Below are 19,112 nucleotides of genomic sequence, written 5' to 3' on the forward strand. Positions count from 1 at the left end.
TCAGTATACGTCACGACTTATATTTCTGTTTCTGGTCTTCGTGTGGCTGTCATGTTTCTTGGAACTTATGGAAACACGGCTGTTCGGTTATGCCAGAGAGTGACAGTAAGTAGTGAACGAAAAGGTTCCTCGTTGTCGACTGCAAAGGAGTTTCTCTGAGGCTGGTTTGCGCCGTGTCGAGAGCGTCGGCAAGCTGAAGAAAACTCCTGTCGATCGACATTGTAGTCCTGATGTCCTGATATTAGAAGGCCAGAGGCATCGCATCGTTTGCAACGCTCTGCTACCATCTCTCAGAACCCTTCTACCCACCTAGACGTCGTCTGTATTAACGCTGAACAACAGAATTGAATCCGTTCATTGCCGTCTAGCCAGCTCAAGCACCCCGCCTAGCTTCAGGTGTCCGATCCCCGATGCGGCTCATTTCAGCCCAATTCAGCGCTTTACTCCAGTCATCCCGATGACTCACTGGAGAGCCGATGCCGACATTTGGCGACACCGACACTTGCTCGGCCATGCAAGAGGGCAAACTGAGATGGCGGGTGACAGGCGTCAGCATAGACGGTAGCGTCTGGCTGATCTTCGCCAGGAGCAGGGGGAGGAACTTGGTCTCACCACCCGGCAGGCTGTGAATAAGTGTACATAGGTGCTTGAGGTAGTCCTGAGGGCCAAGGTCAAAGCTGGACGACCGGAGCCCAGCGGAGGTCATGCAGGCCATGACGTCTGTGAGGGTGCATGTTATCTCGAAGATTTTCTCAGCCTAGTGCATTTCTAATATTAGTTCGCAGCGGGTGGTGAAGTGGTGCTCGGCTTACCAATCCAATGCCGTGCGTTTCCAAGCTCTCTTTCGATAGTTTCCACGTCGCCAGCGACAGGTCTCGCGCGATCTGGAGTGGATAGGCGAAGCCCAGACACGGACGCGACGGCGTGCTCGACAGAAAGCCAGCTGAGGTGGCAAGTTGCCAGATCATGGTGCGGAGCCACTGTTGCGAGACACGAAGGTCGGCGAGGACGATGTCGGGAAGCTCAACGTCGGCCGGAACGGCTTGCAGGAGGTGGTCCTCAAGTTGGATGAGCTGCTCTGTTGTCGCGGAGGAGTCGGTTCCGTTCCAGCGGCTGAGGAATGTCTGATCGAAGGGTCTGTAGAGCTCCGCAAGGCAGCGGAAGCCCAGACTGAATGCGTCGGACCGAGTATCACAAAGGATTGGACTGTCGCGGGTGACCTGTAGCGTGATCGGACGATGTCTTCGGATGGCGTGCGCTCTGCATATGATCTGTCAGACTTGACGCTGTAAACGGAGGCCCTACATATGATTTATACCTCTCCGAGATCAATAATAGCCAAAAGAGGTTCCCGGCGTCTTCGTCGTCGGCATCAGCCGGATCCAGCATGCCCGCCGTATATAGAGTCGTTGCTTCCCGCAAGAAGTAATACGCCTGCCGCTGGTTTCCCATGCCAATCTGGCAACCGTAGAGCAAGAATGAAATTGTGATTCCTTGACGAGTCGACGCTGAAAAAAGATCAAGATGGCGACGGGCAGCCATGGCCTCGTCCAGCAACAGTCTCCCAAGCGAGGCCGACTGATTACCGGCGTTCAGCCAAGACACATACCCCGTCTGCGCAAATACAAAGGCACAAAAAGCCGTTACCAGGCAGTATGAGTGCAGAGACTCCTCGATGCGAGCGACGTGATCCTGGAACGTGGTCGGGACCAGGATCGGGACTGTCCCGAGCATGCGCGGGAAGAAGTACTCCGCGCAGCTCTGCACCACTGATGGATGTAGAAGCCCAGGCTGACGGATGAAGGGGTCTGATATAACCGTCGGCTGGGGCGACGGTACTGATTGGACTTGAGCAACTGGTGCTGGAGCCTTGCGGAGTTCATGGAGAACGGTCGCGGTGGCCCCTTGGCGACCCTTTTTGCGGCGGACACTTGTCGTCCGACAGGAGATTTCAGCATCCCGGCATCGTCCACATGGCTGCTGGCCGTCGCATTTAACCTTGCGCCGGCGACAGGCGTCACAAGCTGTTGTTATCGGTTTGTTGGATGCCATTCGGTGCGATGCCACACAGACGAAAGATTGAGGTGAGACTGAATCGATTGCAGTGAAGTAGGGCAAATGCCAAGCCCTCGGCTATGAATCTTGTAACCAAGATCCACCTGTCGCTATAGCTAAAATATATGTTATTACCCCTTAAAATTAGATAAAAGGACAGCGAACCATAATCAGACACAAGCCAGACAGTACGGGCCAGAGAACTCGACTGGAGCCAGTGATGGGGCTGGTCTTGACTTTAACACTGACTATGAGATTCCAGCACAGGGATGGGGGACTATATAGCTAGTTCATAGGGTTTATGTATCTAGTCCCAGTGACGTGTCGAAGTCAGAAAAGATAGTCTTTCATGTCATTTCATTATGTGCATGTTCTATCTGGGGCCCCAGAAAGAATAAACAGAAAAGTCTATATAAACACGCAAATAATCTCGTACTATTCACTTCTGATATATATTCGTCCTTCATATGGCCTCAGCTTCTCACACAATTCAGCTTCAGCATAATTCCCCACCAGCAATTCCATGTCGGCTGCCATCTCTGCCTGTGTAAAGGGCTGCTCCCCCGCCGAAAAGTTCAGCACCACGAGCGCCCGCTCCTCTCCTCTGGACTTGATAAAACAAAATGTGTCCAGGTTGTCGAAATCGAGAACCTCAAACGCCCCGTGGATGAACAGATGACGGTATCTCTTCCGCAGAAGCAGCACCTTCTTCCAGAAGGACAGCACGCTGTCTGGATCTCCCTCTTGCTTCTTCACATTAATTTCCCGGTACAGATCATGCGTGCGCATCCACGGCACCCCAGTGGTAAAGCCCGCTTCAGGAGAATCATCCCACTGCATTGGGAGCCGCGAATGATCGCGCGCAAGAACGCGCAACCCGTCCATGATACGCTCTTCCCGCATTGGGTCAACACCGCTGGCGACCTGAGCCTGCGCCTCGCGGTAGTACCCCAGACCCTCGATGTCCTTGTACTCGTCGATCGGCCAGTCACGGGGCGCGTTGATCATGCCGATCTCCTGCCCCTGGTAGAGGAAGAGCGTGCCGGTCATGGCGACCATCATCAGCGCGAGCATCTTGGCCGAACGCTCGCGGTGTTCTGGCGCGTCGGACGCAAACCGCGAAACGGACCGGCCGTTATCATGGTTCTCGCAGAAAGCTGTGGTCCAGCCGTCGGTGCCTTCAATGAAGGTCTGCCATTTGGCCACAATGGACTTCATTTCCGTCAGCTTCCATGGCTGCAGGACGTATTTGTCCTCCAGGCTACCCATGCCGATGTGTCCGATGTCGAGGTGAAATACCATGCTTAGTTGCTTGGCTGAAGCGCCCACGTATCTCAAGACGTGAGCCGGATCCGGGGTATTGGCGAGCTCGCCGACGGTGACGACGTCTCCGTAGGGCTCGAGAGCTTCATCGTACATCTCACGAATGAACTCGTGGATGCGGGGACCGTTGCACCACATACCGATGGCTGGCTGGATGTAGCTCTTTGGGTCTGTGATCGGGGCGTCCGGAAAGTCAGTATACTTGCTGTACTTGTTTACAGTGTCGACCCGGAAGCCGTCGACGCCGCGGTCGAGCCAGAACCGGACAGCGCTGTCATAGATCGCCTTGCGGGTTTCTAGATTATCCCAGTTGAGGTCAGGTTGTTCTTTAGCGTATAGATGGAGGTAATACTCCTGCGTGTGCTCATCCCACGTCCCTGTGCGAATCAGCGCGTGTCCAGCAGTCGGAAAGAGTGAACGAACATGTACTCCCTGCAAAATACCCCCGATAGTTGCTCGGAGGCATCCGATTGCCCTGTTTATCGTACCGTGGCGGCCGCCAGAAATACCAGTCGCGTTTAGGGTTGTCCTTGCTGCTGCGGCTTTCCAGAAACCACTTGTGCTGGTCGCTGGTGTGGTTGATCACAAGGTCAAGTATGAGTCTCATCCCATACTTGTGGCATTCCTCTACCAGCTTCTCAACATCTACGACCGTGCCATACGCTGGTAGAACATTCTCGTAGTCGGAGACGTCGTAACCCATGTCGAGCATCGGCGAATCGTACATGGGCGAGAGCCAGACGACGTCCACGCCGAGTGAATGTAAGTAGGGCACTTTTTCAATGACCCCAGGAATATCGCCCCATCCATCGCCATTAGAGTCTTTGAAAGATGCCGGGTAGACCTGTTTGCTTTAGCATTCTCCGTTGTCAGGGGTAGGCGTCTTACCTGGTAGATGGTGGCTTCTTTCCACCAGTTGTTCTTCCCCGTCGGGACGGTCTCAATGGCTGTGGGAGACATAGCTAACGTGAAAAGAACCTGGTTAGCTCTCCTTCCTTCGAATAGCAGGCTGTTTTATACCCGGTGGAAGTCTGGATTGCTCTTAGTCTCCGCATTGACTCCGCATGCCCTACGTGATCCCACCGCAAAGTCTCCGACTAACGACCGACTTGGCCCCGCTCAACCAACCAGGACGACGGTTGACTGCCGATCAAAGATTGATCAAGAATTATTCGCGGGGATTTCCGACCCCAGACCCTGCGCAGTTTGTGCCCCGAGCTGGGGTACGCATCCCCAGACCTTGCATGAGGCGTCTAGCACAGTCTCAGGGTATTTAAACTGCGGGCTCTGCGCGAGTTCCTCTCATCAATCCCACGCCTTCCGTCAGTTCCCTTGCCTGCACCATGGAGAACCATGACCCTCAACCCAAGCAGGAGCTGGCCCACGGCCAGCAGGGTGCTCGCCAGGAACAGGGAATGAGCCTCTGGCAGGGTCTCCGTCTTTATCCCAAGGCCGTTGCCTGGTCCGTTCTGTTATCCTCGACCCTGATCATGGAAGGCTACGATCTCGCCCTGCTCGGTTCCCTGTACGCGTCCCCGGCATTCAACCAAAGGTACGGTGTCCAGGCCGCCAATGGCGATTGGGGCGTCCCTGCCTCCTGGCAATCGGCGCTATCCAACGGTGCTCGCGTCGGCGAGGTGATCGGTCTGATCATCAGCGGTTTCGTCTCTGAGCGCCTCGGCTATCGGTGGACGATGATCTACGCCCTCATCGCCATGAATGCTGTCATCTTCCTCTTCTTCTTCGCCGTCAACGTCCAAATGCTTCTCTCCGCAGAGATCCTGGCCGGTATACCTTGGGGCATCTTTCAGACCCTTCCAGCTGCCTACGCAAGCGAGGTTTGCCCCGTCGTCCTCCGCCCCTACCTTACCACCTACATCAATATGTGCTGGGTCATGGGCCAATTTATCGCCGCCGGCGTCAATCGCGGCTCCTTTCAGCGCATGGACCAATGGTCCTACCGCGTCCCTTTCGCTGTGCAATGGGCCTGGCCCCTCCCCATCCTTACCGGCATCCTCTTCGCTCCAGAGTCCCCCTGGTGGCACGTCCGTCGCGGCGATATCGCGAGGGCGAAGCACGCCCTGCAACGCCTCACCTCTCCGCAAGATGCCTCCTTCGACGCGGACGCTACAATCGCCATGATTCAGCACACCAACGAACTCGAAAAATCCCTGTCTGCCGGTACAAGCTACCTCGACTGCTTCCGCGGCGTTAACCGCCGCCGCACCGAGATCGTCTGTGGCATTTGGATCGTGCAGACACTCAGCGGCCAGAACATAATGGGCTACTTCGCATACTTCTGCGTCCAGGCTGGCCTACCCGAGATCCATTCCTTCAACCTCTCGCTTGGCCAGTATGCCCTTGGTGTCCTCGGCACCATCGGCTCTTGGTTCCTGATGTCCGCGCTGGGCCGCCGCACAATCCACCTCCTCGGCTTGTCGTTGCTCTTCACTCTCCTCATTATCACCGGCAGTCTTTCCTTTGCGCCGGACTCCAACAACGCCGCGAAATGGGCAATCGGGGCCATGCTCATGGTTTTCACATTAGTCTACGATATCAGCATCGGGCCCGTGACATATTCCCTCGTCTCGGAGCTCTCGTCGACGCGTCTAAAGGCGAAAACCATCAACCTGGCCCGCGCAGGGTACAATATCAGCAACATAGTCGTCAACGTGCTGACGAACTACCAGCTCAACGACTCTGCTTGGGCCTGGGGCGCGCGCTCAGCGTACTTCTGGGCCGGCACCTGCCTTCTTTGTCTGTGCTGGTCAGCGATGCGTGTCCCGGAGCCAAAGGGCCGCACGTATGAAGAGCTGGATCTCCTGTTTGAGCAGAGAGTTCCGGCATGGAGGTTCAAGAAGACTGCGGTAGATCCGTACCAGGGCTTGGCTGAGACTGAGGGTCATGTTAGGGAGGATCAGCAAAAGAGTAGCTGAAACATTCAGAATCTGTATTCCTATCTCTTAAATATCAAACACGCCATGCTCTCATACAACTCTTTAGATGATTCTATAGCCTCGGGTCCGCCCAGCCCATGCTTCGTGGACACCTAATAACCTACTTTGGCCCTTCCACTCCCTACCTACCAGCCCACACCACAACCTTTTTCGCCCAATGATAAATAATGCGATGCATTCTTCATCAACCGGTTGACGCCAGTACTTGTTATCACTAAAGGCAGCCTGTCGCGCACTCCGTTCTTGTTTTTTCTTCTACTCGCGCATAGGCTGCATGTTTCTAGACGTTCAAGTTATCAGGCATCACGGGATCCAATTCAGCAAGAACCTAGGGTTCAGTTCGCGGCACTCAACACAATGATAATTACTTGAGCGGGATGTCGAAGAGTTGACCACGAAGCTCTAATTCATTAACAGTATTGTGATCTTTTGGGATTCATCCAAGTTGTCCACGTTGATTCGAGTTGGCTTGTCATGTTTGTTGGCTGACAAAAATGCTTATGCTGAATTGGACATTTATCTAGATCATGGGACAGTGAGCTAGGTAGCCAAAAACTACTTTCATAAAGCTAGGAGGGCCAATCCAGCCAGAAATCTCCGTCATTACGGAACTCTTGATGTTTAAATTTTGGTACAGGCGCAGCACATACGCCATCATTTCTCCAACGAAGGAAGAACTACTGGTACATGGCCGATTGGTATGCATTCCGCTAGCCACCTTGCAGCCGTGCAAACAATAGCAATTGGAAAAAAGCATCCGGGTTTCTTCTCCGTCATGGCTGTGGAAGCTGAGACAAACGATTGTTTGGTCGCCTGAGGTTCCACCAAACTGGACAGCCAATCTACTTCAACCACGGTCTCTCCATTTGTCTCCATTTGGTCACTTGTGCCGACCAAGCTGATGATTCTTCCGCCGGGCTGTCTTCACAGCCGTGGTATGAAATAGTTGAGGTCGACAGTTTTCTCCTTTGTTGTCAAGGCCCCTCGAAATTGAACACCCAACAAGTTATATTACACAATACTCAACACAGTCGCGCTTTTCTCTCTGAGCGTGCATTCGCAGCGGGCACTGATATCTACCATTATACGGAATATCGCTCGTAATAAAGCCAGAACACGCTGCAATCCCCCGTTGAATTGTCGAATAAAGCCCCATAACTCAATCGCCATTGAGCATGGCAGCGGCCAGATGCATCCATGGTGACTACACTAAATGCGTAACACACTGAGACTAGTTCTTGGAGTGGTACCCGGTATAAGGCGTCCTGATGGCAGTCTGATTGCCGGATAATACACAGTCGGTGCTCGCAAAACTGCTCCTGTGCTCTGTATCCTCGGACCTGTGTGCACAGTTCCTCTTGATAGATTTTCGCTAATAACTCATGCAACTTCTGCACCCTCAAGCTCTTTTTGTGCGCGATGTTGATTGCAATTGCTCCTTTACTGTTCCATCCCCTGATTTTGGTAGAGTAATTAGGTTCCTTCATTCATGAATAGTATGTCGCCTGCAACCTAGCCTTGGCCCAAGCGTTATGGAACCTGTCGTGCCATCAGAAGACTTTAGAGCATCGCTTTTGAGTTTGTGTTGGCCTTCTCACCGGAGTCACAGGCAGCTTGGGCGCCTGTCTGCTATACAAATCGGCACTTGGCTACCGACCAAGCAGAACGCCGCATTTTCTCGGGGTCCTGTCATGAGGCTGTTCGTAGGTACGAGTCGACCATGCCGCAGCAGACTGACAAGTTTCCTAATAATTGCAAAGCTGAACTGATCGTGGGAGATCTGTCAGCCAAGCCTAGGGATAATTCCAGCCATTGGAGACAAGACGCGCGATGAGGTGACTTCCGTAATCAAAACTGTCGTCATTATCTCCTTGATTGAAACACCTGAAGCAGTCCGTTAGGGACACTCGCCAAGCTGCTGTAGGGCTCTTGTAATTGGCATGAGCGTTCCGCCATGTTCGGCTTCTCATCGACCTCTCCAGTATCGCTTTCAACATCTTCCCGGATCCCTTGGAGAAGCCAAAAGTCCTTGAAATCCTGCATATATTGTCATTATTTACTATAGTGCTATGCCAATTCCGTCACAGATGATACCACCATGCCAACAGCGGTTTTTCTCAGCTTCTCTGCGTGCCAAATCCCGCGTCTTCCCGAAGCTCTTCCCTGACTCGACCATTTACGCCGAAAATAACGGGCGTCCTCAGCAGTCTCCAGATCTTTGTCTGCAGGGCAACCAGAAACCCTCTGGTTGCAGAATGTACACGTCAATTTTCTTCATGCTCGCGTCACGCTGGTGCCTTTCAGGGTAATCTTATGTCGATCATGGCCGGCCTAAATAGGATTGTGCCCTAATAAGCCCCGCCCGGCACTGGGTGCCTTATAATGCACCGCGTCAAGCCATCGACAGCCATCCGACAGCCACCCGCCCTTAGGTAAAATCTAGTTGGGACATCACCAGTAACTTGGGATCATTCATTATACGCTGTATAGTCCCTACTCATTTCCCTGTGGCTCTGCTTGACAGGGTTCCTGCGATCTGGTCCCTATTGTCGCGGATCACGGGCGAAACTCAGTTGCTTATACCTAAGCCGATGTGACCGGTTGAGTTTTGAGAGAGCATGCTGCTTAATATGCCCTTAATGCTGTGTTGCTCGAAGAACCGGGGACACAGAACTGCCTAAAATTTGATACACAGTTTTAATCGCCGGGATCAAAAATGAATTGCGCCAAGCCGGTTGAGCCTCGTAAGCTGAACGGCTGCATTTTTATCGCATTAAATCGCATGGTGGACACAGCTTGGTTGGAATTGATAGGGTCCTACTGCACGTAAGCCTGTGCATTTCCCCACTCTGATAAACAGTGGTTAACCGTTGCTCTCAGCCCTACGGAGTGCCAACTAGGAGCTGGCATGTTACGTAAAGATAGTGGTTGGCCGGGCTCAGACCCATGGGTCTCTTATTCACCCTCTTTCGGGGGGCCTTGGGGCGATATTTGTGCAAGGCGATAATCATTGCCTGATCAAGATCTCTTGGTGGACGCCTTACACTTTGCGGGGTGTACTGTTGTGTGTTGTTGTGCCCTAGGCCATATATCCTTTTGCCGTGTCACTGTGCGGCTATAGTGAGAGTACTGGAGTCGGTCAAGGAAATGTCATGAAGAAGTTCAGAGCCCGCCAGGCTACACTTTTACTGGGCTACATGTTCAAGCCATCTTGCTACATGATTGGAAGGTAAGGCGCGCCCTCAGAATTATGGCAACGTATTTCCGAAGCTAGAATCCACCAAGCCACCTTCGTCCTTAGTGGAAAGTGGTCACTCGCAACCAAACTTTGATCCGTGTATATCAACATTAGCTGGGCCAAGACAGCAACGCTGTAAGCCCTAGTCACGTATGGCGAGAAAAAGCCCCAGCTAGGTCATGATAGTGGTCTACACAGCCCTCTTAGGCAGGAAACGACATCAGACCTGGAGAATAGGGGAGAAGACGACAGTATGGAGCTTCAGCCTTCCGGTCTAAGGCCTGGGGAAAGGTATATAAGGAGGCATCTACCTCATTGAACACCCTCATTCTTCTCATCATCAACTCAGATTCGAACACAACAAAACCTCAGCTCTCTTCAATCCAATTCAGATTTTATATCTATCTTTTCAACTCAACTCGCAAGCCGCCAAAATGATGTCCACCACCTTCTTCGTTTCCATGCTCGCCCTCGCCGGCAATGCCTTCGCTTCTCCTGCCCTCCAGGCCCGCGACGGCGTCCAGTGCGGTGGTGTCAACTACGCTCCCATCGGCGACGTCAAGAACTGCATCAACTACCTCAAGAGCAAGGGCACTGATAGCTGCAAAGTCGGCGATGGCAACGGTGGTTTCTGCCGGGACGGAGCTGCGGTGATCCTCGGCAGCGGAACCACTGAAACCCCTTGGTAAGCTGCTCTTCTCTAGCCGTGGTGATTTATCTAATTCATACTCTTTAGCCAAAACGTTGCCGCTGCTGCTGAGGCAATCCTTGGAAGCTGCACCAATGCCGACCAATACGTTGGAGGTAAGTACTTCATTTATTCCACCACACCACTTTATGTGATGCAAGGGTTAATATTATATTATTCAGGTTCCTCCACCATCGGTGGTAACAGCAACGTTGTTGTCACTGTTAGGCACGTCAACTAAAGTGCTATAATGCAATAACTTAGGGATCCCTTACCGGTCTTCGTGATCTTTATAAAGCCATGGTTTTGTTTGACGAAGAATTGCTAGCAATGGTTGGATTGTCACTCGTTAGAATAGGGTACTTGCAAGACGCCTAGAATGTTATTACTGTTTTTGTTTGGCCCGATTTCTACAGTATCCTTTGCCACAGAATTCTCACGTAGCCAGGTATATGGATGTTCTTTCATGTAGAGCTACCCGTTAGCTTTTTTTGCACGTGCAGAGGCCATCTTTTTATTCCAAGTGCGGAGTTTAGCTGATTAGAGTGTACTCGAAACATATGGTCAAGGTAGTTGTTACCTAGCCCTAAACAAAGATACGCTTAAGCCCTTTTTTTTTTTGTCATAAAACTATTACCGCGACGAAGAGAAAGTTGACAAGGAGGAAGTTGAATTCTCTGTGGGTATAATGTTGGAGGACTACCCTAAAACGACATATCTAAATCAGGATTCTAGCTATACTAATGTTCAATCCTAGTGCATGGAACCATATGTTAGTCCTAAATTGAGCCGGATTATCGAGTGAGTGATCTTACATCCTTAATATTTCTACCTGTTGGTCTTACCTCGTAAATTTTCTGGACACAAGATATACTAGCAGGATTGCGCGTAAGGATCGATAACTGTCAGATCTCAATAAGGTCCCCCATGCTCTAACATGAGTTTAAATAGAGAACTCTTGCTGCGGAGGAAGAGGCCAAGCAGGAACCTGCTATAGAATATTTGTACTCACAGACCAAACCCTAAGGATTCACCTGCAGGTACCGATTTCATGCCAGATCTCACGAAGCCAACAATCACTTTTGTGGTTCTGTAACTAGGTACATATTGGCCAATTGTTCACATCAGGTACCACAAAGACAAAGCCACAGCGACTTAATGATGAGGAGGCCATATCTCGCCTCGTTATGCACTACCAAGGCTCCACCAATCCTGTTTCTTGCAATCCAGGCACAGGCACACTATTGCAGTTTGGCCACAGTCCAGGCTAATCCAGGCTAGTCCAGGCAAGCACCAGCGGCAGCCTAATTTATCTCCACCCACGACCTCTACAAAAAGTCTCCACTACCCTGAATCCCTGGATTCGCCTTCGTCAAAAATCCCTTAAACTACAGCCTGTCATGTTTAGCTTCTTGGATATGTTTGGCGGTCCACCCCTGGAGCCCTCCAATCCGGAACCTAAAAGCGCCCTCCAAGTGTCGTGTGAGTTCGGCGATCTTGATGCCGTCAGGGCCGCAGCCTCCACCGCGGACAAAGACGATCTCAATGCGGCTCTGTGCCGAGCCTGCAGGAAAGGCCACATCGCCATCATCTTAGAGCTTCTTGAAATCCCTGGCGTCGACGTGAACGCCACATTCCAAGGCGACACTGCACTCTTCTTGGCGACCTTGAACGGCGAACCTGATGTCATTCAACTTCTACTCGAAAAGGGAGCCGATCCAGCAATCAAGTCGAGGAACAACCCAGTCGCAGATTGTCAACCAGATTCGACTCCGCTTTTTGCCCTGATGAAGCAGGCTCGCAAGCCAGACGAGGATGATACGGACCACATCGAAAGACTCAAGTGCTGTGCCTGCTTGCTACTTGAAGCCGGGTGCGACATCAACGCTGCTAACCAGCAGGGATGGACGGTACTACACTTCTGCTCCCGCGACAGTCTTAGACTTGCAGGCTTCCTTGTGGACCAAGGGGCCGATCCGAACGCGCAGGCGCACGACGGATCAACGCCTATGCATCTCTTTTGGGGCCTTCCCAAACAACCGGACACCCTAAACGCTCTCATCGGCCATGGTGCGCGCTTGGACATTGTCCGGCCGAGCGACGGAATGACCCCTCTGCATCTGTATGCAAAGCACAACATGCTTGGCGATCTTTCTCTGCTTCGCCCCTACGTCTCAGACTGGGGATTGACAGACTCTAATGGGAATACCTTACTTCATGCCGCAGTCCAGAGCCTCCGTGCCAAGGAAACCACCCAGGAGCTGCTGAATTTAGGCCTCGATCCGAACCACAGAAATAACGACGGGTGTACGCCGCTTCACTTGCTTGACATGCCGGCCGATTGTTTGAGGGACGTCCTCGACGTTCTATGCGCAGCCGGCGCTGACCTCGAGGCTAAAGACTACAAGGGCCGTACTCCGCTGGCTCGAGTTATGTCGCCACAGCCGAGATACAATTATGCCGAAGTGCTTGCAACATATATTGCGCAAGGTGCAAACCTGAACACACAAGACTATAATGGAAATGGCGTTTTACACTACACAGTCCGACCATATACTTTCAGCTTTGACCACTTTCAAACCTTGCTTTCCCTCGGCGCAGACCCTGGGTTGGCCAATTACAAAGGCGATACAATTTTGCACCATCTGGCCGCTAACCTTGCCACGTTCTCAGATGGGAAGGCAGTCCTTGCAATCCTTGATCTTCTTAATCGGGGCATGTCACCAACATTACGAAACCACAAAGGACGGACCCCGCTGCATTTGCTGTGTGGCCAGGTATCGCAGCACTATTTTATGCCCTCGACGGTCTCGCAGTCCTCGGCCATTGACGTACTGCTCGACGCCGGTCTAGAGCTGGGGATCAATAGTGTGGACAATGATGGTGCCGCCCCTATCCATTTTGCAGCCACTGTCTCAGAGGCACTGGTGGCTAATCTGATATCGAGGGGGGCTGTCCCTACGTCCACAACGAAAGAGGGGCTAAACCTGCTACATATAGCGTCGATAGCGCGGCAGGGCAATACAGTTGGGCTCTTACTGGAGCATTATACGTGGACTGGCCAGATAGCCCTCGTCAACGCCCGCTGCAAGATTGGACGGGCTCCGTTGCATGATGCGTGTCGCTCCGGTCGCTTGGAGACTGTCGCAATGCTGCTGCAAGCCGGAGCGGATGTCAATGCGGAGGACGCGAAGCAGAAACGGGTTCTGGATGCGTGCGCGGAGTTTACAGCTGAAGAAAAGCTCTGGGAACTGACGGAAGACAGCATGAATTTGTTCCACACTTTACAGACCGGCGGTGTCTTACGCGAACTGGAGACCAGACCGCATCAGCCGAGTACATCAAAAACGAGGAAGAGGCGTGTTGGACTGAACGAGGTACGCTCTGAGCACGACACAGTTAGCATTGGCCCTATTGTGCGCCTGCTGGCTGCGCATGGAGCAAAACTTGATCCTGAGCGGCGATTCAGTAACAACATAATGAGCGCTGCAGTCTGGAGCGAGTCTGCAGAGATGGCCGTGGAATTGGAACGGCTGGCAGAGCAGGGAGTCTGGGACTTGCATCATCGCAAGTCTATTGAGTTTAAGTACTTGACCATGAAATGGAAGGAAGTGCCTGCACTTCTTGATGAGGAGCTCCGCAGCTCTGGTTACATCCTCCACTACGACCTGGTGAAGCTTATCCTGCGTGGTCTTCATGAGGAGGTTGCTCAGGCGCTGGAGAGAAACAGAGACCATGTACGGGACACCGATCAGAAAGAGCTATCCGAGTTGTTGGTTCTGTTGGCTAGACACGGTTACCATGATCTATTCGCACGCATTGGAAGCCTCATGTCAGAGCAGGGCTGGATCAACGGGGGAGAACGAACACTTGGCGGAAGGCTCATTCCCTATCTCTTTGCTGCCGCACAGCGAGAGCTGCCCAATCTTGATGTGATAAAGGTCATCGTGGAGAAGTTCCACGCTGATGTGAACCTTTTGTTCACAAACGGTCTCCAGATGGAGCCGGAGGTTCATTTTTCGTCAAAAGTTGACGCTGACCGACAATTTAAGCCAGCTGATACGATCCTCCACTACCTCGCACAGGGTGGCCATTGGTGGCATCAAGGCGCCATCAAGTATCTGCTGGAACACGGCGCCGATCCAAACGCTCGGAACAAGCAGGGCAAGACGCCCTTGTGTCTTGCAGTCACATTAGGGGATCTGGGAGGATACGGCCAACTGGAAATCGCTCGAATTCTGTTGGAAGGTGGAGCTGATCCTAACATTCCAGCGTACTGTGGCTGGAGGCCGCTCTCGATGGCAGCACACGATACCCAGCTGGTCAAACTCCTCCTCGAGCATGGAGCCCGTCCGTCGCCCAACCATCCTATGGAGCTATTCTCTGCCCTCGACTTTTTGAACCCCGCCGTGCTAGACGCGTTTCTAGACACCGGGATCGACGTTAACGCGACCGTCCTATCTAACACCCAGCCGCACTGGCATACACACCGCTTGCAGAAACTCTCGCACAGGCCGAACTATGTCCTCCACCCGCTTCACTATATGGCAATGGATGTATGGAATGACATTCACGCTCGGAGCAAAGCGATCGTGATGATACAGCACCTGTTACGCCGGGGCGCGGACCCGTTTCTGATCTGTGATAGACAGAGTCCCATCGTGCACTTAGTTTTCAGTTCGGGTGGCATCATACAGCCATTCTTGGACATGGAAACTCTGGATCTCGAACGCCGGGACGGTCTTGGTCGAACCCTGCTCCTCGCTGCTGCGTCTTGCGACACGGGCACAAACTCGTATGCGTACAGCCCGGCGCTCTTCCAACGCACAGGCAAGCGCATTAACCCGGCTCCCTATCTTGAGGGTGACCCGACACGGGCAATGACGCTGTACGAGAAGGGCGCTGATCTGACTGCCACTGATGCCTGTGGGAACAATGTTCTCCATTTGCTGGTCCAGCATGAGGATCAGCCCAACACCCGAGGACGCGCTGTTAACCCGAGCAAGAACTATTGGGTCATTGAGCATCAAAGAACTATCAGGTTATTCTTGGAGAAAGAACCGCAGCTGGCTACGCAGCGAAACAACACTGGATATACGCCATGGGACATCGCAAACAACAAGCTGCATGCCTGGGCACTGGATGTCCTTCCTGCATCTGAGGCAGTGGAGACGGGATCTCAATCATGACAATTTTTATGTAAATATTTATTGAGAGACAAGAACGTGGCGCGAACAGCGTCAACCATCTATTATACAAGCACAGCTCAGTTTCAATCCTCTTCTAAACCTTTAGATCACTGATCATCCTCGGGTCCCAACTTCCTCCTCCCTGCCGCTTCTACATTCGCCCTCTTTTTCTCGGCCGGTTCGCTGGGGTCATTCTTGATCATTGCGTCCGCGCTCGTCTGCTCCTCTCCGGCATGCTGCTCGCTCGTCGGTCCATCCTGTGACGAAATAGGGCTCTGCACGGATCGCGTATCCGCTGTATCAGAGGATCGAGCTTCCTTGCCGCGCGACAGGTTGATAGATTGTGAGGCGCCGCTGCTGGAGACGGGGTTCTTGGCGTTGGAGCTAAAGGCTGGGTCGGCTTCTTTCGTACTCTGTGCTTTCTTGGTGCTTGCGAAGCGGAGGGGTGCTGGTCTTGTTAGGGCTTGTTTTACAGTGCAGTTGAGGGACGTACTGCCAGCGAGGCGGGTGCGGGAGAGAAGGCCGGCGGTGCGGCGGAGGGGGAGAGCTGAGATAGTCATTGTCATTCTGAACGTTATAAATTCTGAAAGTCGTCGTTAGATGTTGCAGAACCGAAAGGACTCTCTGTCAATATAAATATGGCCGCCGCATGACTTCATGACGAGGTAATAGCGGCCAGCCAATCAGGAGCGGCAGTCATAACACGTCATACTACATACACAGCGATGGATTTCCCATCCGGCTTAGGATTCAAGGCTAAGAATTCATGGCCTAGAATTCATCCTACCACAATTTGATTGTTCTAGAAGCGCTATAGACTTGGCTTTACTAGCAATAGAAGGATCGGTTGCATGAACGGCGGGATGAGCCCCTTTTCCTGCCATGGGCACGAGCCTGGCGCTTCTCTGAGACGCCCTTCGGCGGTTGGAATTGTAGAGGTGATTGCGTCGCTTTCCAGTATAGATGTTTCAAGCCAATCGCTCTCATCCGCTTTCTGGACGCGGCATGTTTAAAGAAACGATATCCCATCGCACGGCAGTTGGTTCGTTCACTTATCCCCCTTCGGCCCATCTAGAGAGCCTTTATTGGATCTGACAGCTAGATCTGGACTCGCGTTCGTGCTTCTCTTTGCACTCAACGCCCCAGTCCTCAAACTGGCTCTTCGCGCGCGTCGGAGATCCCTTTCGGTATTCATAAGCATGTTCTGCACGGTGCGCTCGCGCGCGCCGCTCTTGACTTCCTGGCAGTTAAGCAGACCGGTTAGCGACGCTTTCATCATCTGGTTGCAGCCGGCTTCGTCAAGCGTCCATCCAGTGGGCGAGGTGGTGTGCGCGTGCGCGTGTGCGTCCTCTTCAGGGACGGATGTGTGGATGTTGTACGAGACCGAGCGTTTGAAGTTCTTCAGCGAGCCCACAGTAGGAACTTGGTTTGTAGACGCGGACGGTTGAGGTTGTCTTTTCAGGTTGTCGGGTGAGAGGGTTGGGCTTGAGGCGAAGGTCGAAGTTGAGGTGGATGAGGTCGGCGAGGTAGGCGAGGTGGTGGACATATCGCGTTCTGTGTTCAATGTACTATCAGAGCTGAAATATCAGAGCTGATAATGGTTTTAGACACGGCTTCAAAAATGGGTTCCTAAAAAATTTTAGAATATAAAATTGGTAGAATATGTTGTCTCAATACTGAGAGCGAGGTTTTGGTTTTTAAACGTCGAAGCAGGAGCAACAAAGAAGGCAGGGGCGGCCACCCACCAAGCGTTGTGGAACAATAAACCAGGTTGAACCCTTGACCATAGTCCACGGGTAATTTGTATAACCTCATGCCTGACGACGCGAAAAGACGTTGTCCATTGGCGGAATGGGCTGCCATAATTCTGGCTTCAGTGTCCGGTTGATCAGCGGAGCGTGGCGACGACGTCATCGTTACGACGCGGCGCTCCACAGCGTCAGGCCACATTTCTACAATGTAACTTACTTGTTATCAGTAACCTCATAGCAAATAGGACTTCCGGTTAGTCTGGATTGCAGATTAATTGCCGTACTATCAGAATTCCTGTACCGAGTAGTTCTGGTTCTGGCGGACTAATCCCTCACGGCAAACCGATACTCCTCCCCTCGGTCCAGATACACAACCCCGCCCCCAAGTCCAGCCTTCTCGACCTGCTCTTTAAAATCACTCAGCGGACTCGCAAAGACATCGTAGTCATCGTAATGGATCGGAATCGTTACATCCGGCTTTACCAGCTGCATCAACTCCACCCCCTGCTTCCCGTCCATGGTCACCATCAGGGTTAACGGGGACATTGCCGGCGACGGCACAGTCGTCCCGCCGAGATGGATCAGCATCAAGTCAATATTATGCTCGCCGTATCGCTTGGGGATCTCCTTCAGCTCGTCGAACATCAGGGTATCCCCAGATATGTAGATGCGGTAGCCAGGCTTGAATGAAGAGGCGTCTTTACCGTGACCGAGTTCGACTATCCAGCCGTTTGTTGGGGGGATCTGGTTTTGTCAGCATGGGGAAATGAGGCTCGGGGTTAAGTCAATAAAGGTTGCCAGGTGAAGTTGCCAGAAGAGGTTTTGGTAGGTAGAGGGAGGTGGCAAAATAGATGGGAGGTTGGCAGGTGGACGTACCGCGCCGACCAACTCGTTAAGTTTCTCAACCGGTTTTGCCATAGGGATATGCTTGCCCGGCATACCGGTAACTCGTAGACTGGGCGTGTGCGCCTGCTCGGTCTCCGAGGCAATGTTTATCATCATCTGTTGAAACGGCTCGAGGTCGTATATGCTTGTGAAAGACTCCGGCCCTTTCGAGGTCAAAATCTTCTTGGCGTGGCCAGTGGTCACGATTGGAAGATTGCGCCGCAGAGATGCTTCGACGTGTTGGTCGAAATGGTCGCTTCAGATGAGGTTAGCGTTCATGGTCTGGCTTGCGGGTAAATGGCATACCCATGATAATGCGACAACAGCACCAGATCGATCCGCGGCAACTCGTGCAGGTCCACCGCGGGATTCGTCCTGCGTGCTGATGTGACGCCGGGACCCAGATGGACATGGTCGCCAGCGTGGAGGAAATTTGGCTGCTTCTGGTCAGGAGGACTCCGTCGTGTTGGGAGGGCTGAACGTACATCCGTCATGATCCTGACCCCTTGCCATTCTCTATCCAAAGCTTAGCATAACTACAATGCTATAGAGCAAAAAAAGCTGACATGATAGTAGTAGCCGTCCCTACGAAATAGATTGACGCATTCTCTCCACCAGGCTTGGTCGGGTGGGTGTTGCTGGCTTTGGCGACTGGCAGGTGCTCCGGTGTATCTTTCGCAGTACCGTCGCGGGTCGGCGGCTGCACCTTCTTTGGGTCTATTGTTATGTGCTGCATTTTGGTTGTTGGCTAAGTGGTCTCAAGGTTGCAAGGGATCTCAAGAGTGCTAAGTGAGAGGTTAAGCCCTCCGAGTCGGTATAGAGTTAATGGCCACACGTGAGTGTGACGTCAGGGGATACTCCGAACAGCCCCGACTCGACACTATTTCAAATAATAGGCATGCGAAATCAGTGATGTATTTGGCTAGTGCGATAAGCTAACTCATAAGAGCGTAAACAGTGACACTTGAACGAGGGCTCTGAGGCTTAAGGTAGGGCTTCGATGGCGCGAAACAGAGCACCCTATTG

The 19,112-nt window shown here is 52.5% G+C and overlaps 8 protein-coding genes across 8 annotated transcripts, besides 1 other annotated feature; 3 read left to right on the top strand and 5 right to left on the bottom strand.

Moving 5' to 3' along the window:
• Window positions 1–19,112: part of a sequence feature (contig 1.59 1..177453(-1)) that runs on past both edges of the window.
• Window positions 374–2,052, bottom strand: ANIA_10423 (Zn(II)2Cys6 transcription factor domain-containing protein; the record flags this gene model as incomplete). The annotated part of the gene is made up of 3 exons (XM_656028.2): window positions 374–757; window positions 813–1,260; window positions 1,319–2,052. 3 exons carry the CDS (start codon window positions 2,050–2,052, stop codon window positions 374–376), a joined length of 1,566 nt encoding a protein of 521 aa, XP_661120.2.
• On the bottom strand, window positions 2,491–4,338 carry ANIA_10420 (glycoside hydrolase family 13 protein; the record flags this gene model as incomplete). Its single annotated transcript, XM_050611521.1, has 3 exons — window positions 2,491–3,755; window positions 3,802–4,222; window positions 4,267–4,338. The coding sequence occupies 3 exons, from the start codon at window positions 4,336–4,338 to the stop codon at window positions 2,491–2,493; spliced, it is 1,758 nt and encodes a 585-aa protein (XP_050467543.1).
• ANIA_03515 (uncharacterized protein) lies at window positions 4,722–6,314 on the top strand (the record flags this gene model as incomplete). The annotated part of the gene is made up of 1 exon (XM_656027.1): window positions 4,722–6,314. The coding sequence occupies one exon, from the start codon at window positions 4,722–4,724 to the stop codon at window positions 6,312–6,314; it is 1,593 nt and encodes a 530-aa protein (XP_661119.1).
• On the top strand, window positions 10,008–10,502 carry ANIA_03514 (uncharacterized protein; the record flags this gene model as incomplete). The annotated part of the gene is made up of 3 exons (XM_656026.1): window positions 10,008–10,258; window positions 10,310–10,377; window positions 10,444–10,502. 3 exons carry the CDS (start codon window positions 10,008–10,010, stop codon window positions 10,500–10,502), a joined length of 378 nt encoding a protein of 125 aa, XP_661118.1.
• ANIA_03513 (uncharacterized protein) lies at window positions 11,662–15,450 on the top strand (the record flags this gene model as incomplete). Its single annotated transcript, XM_656025.1, has 1 exon — window positions 11,662–15,450. One exon carries the CDS (start codon window positions 11,662–11,664, stop codon window positions 15,448–15,450), a length of 3,789 nt encoding a protein of 1,262 aa, XP_661117.1.
• ANIA_03512 (uncharacterized protein) lies at window positions 15,525–16,034 on the bottom strand. The gene is made up of 2 exons (XM_656024.2): window positions 15,944–16,034; window positions 15,525–15,898 (listed from the first exon to the last, which is right to left on the bottom strand). The coding sequence occupies exons 1-2, from the start codon at window positions 16,014–16,016 to the stop codon at window positions 15,558–15,560; spliced, it is 414 nt and encodes a 137-aa protein (XP_661116.2). The 5' UTR covers window positions 16,017–16,034; the 3' UTR covers window positions 15,525–15,557.
• Window positions 16,499–17,004, bottom strand: ANIA_10422 (uncharacterized protein; the record flags this gene model as incomplete). Its single annotated transcript, XM_050611522.1, has 1 exon — window positions 16,499–17,004. Exon 1 carries the CDS (start codon window positions 16,994–16,996, stop codon window positions 16,499–16,501), a length of 498 nt encoding a protein of 165 aa, XP_050467544.1. The 5' UTR covers window positions 16,997–17,004.
• ANIA_10421 (MBL fold metallo-hydrolase) lies at window positions 17,526–18,822 on the bottom strand (the record flags this gene model as incomplete). Its single annotated transcript, XM_050611523.1, has 5 exons — window positions 17,526–17,945; window positions 18,078–18,342; window positions 18,393–18,523; window positions 18,572–18,602; window positions 18,653–18,822. 5 exons carry the CDS (start codon window positions 18,820–18,822, stop codon window positions 17,526–17,528), a joined length of 1,017 nt encoding a protein of 338 aa, XP_050467545.1.

This window comes from Aspergillus nidulans, chromosome II (genome assembly GCF_000011425.1).
Source record: "Aspergillus nidulans FGSC A4 chromosome II".
Classification (NCBI taxonomy): Eukaryota; Fungi; Ascomycota; class Eurotiomycetes; order Eurotiales; family Aspergillaceae; genus Aspergillus; species Aspergillus nidulans.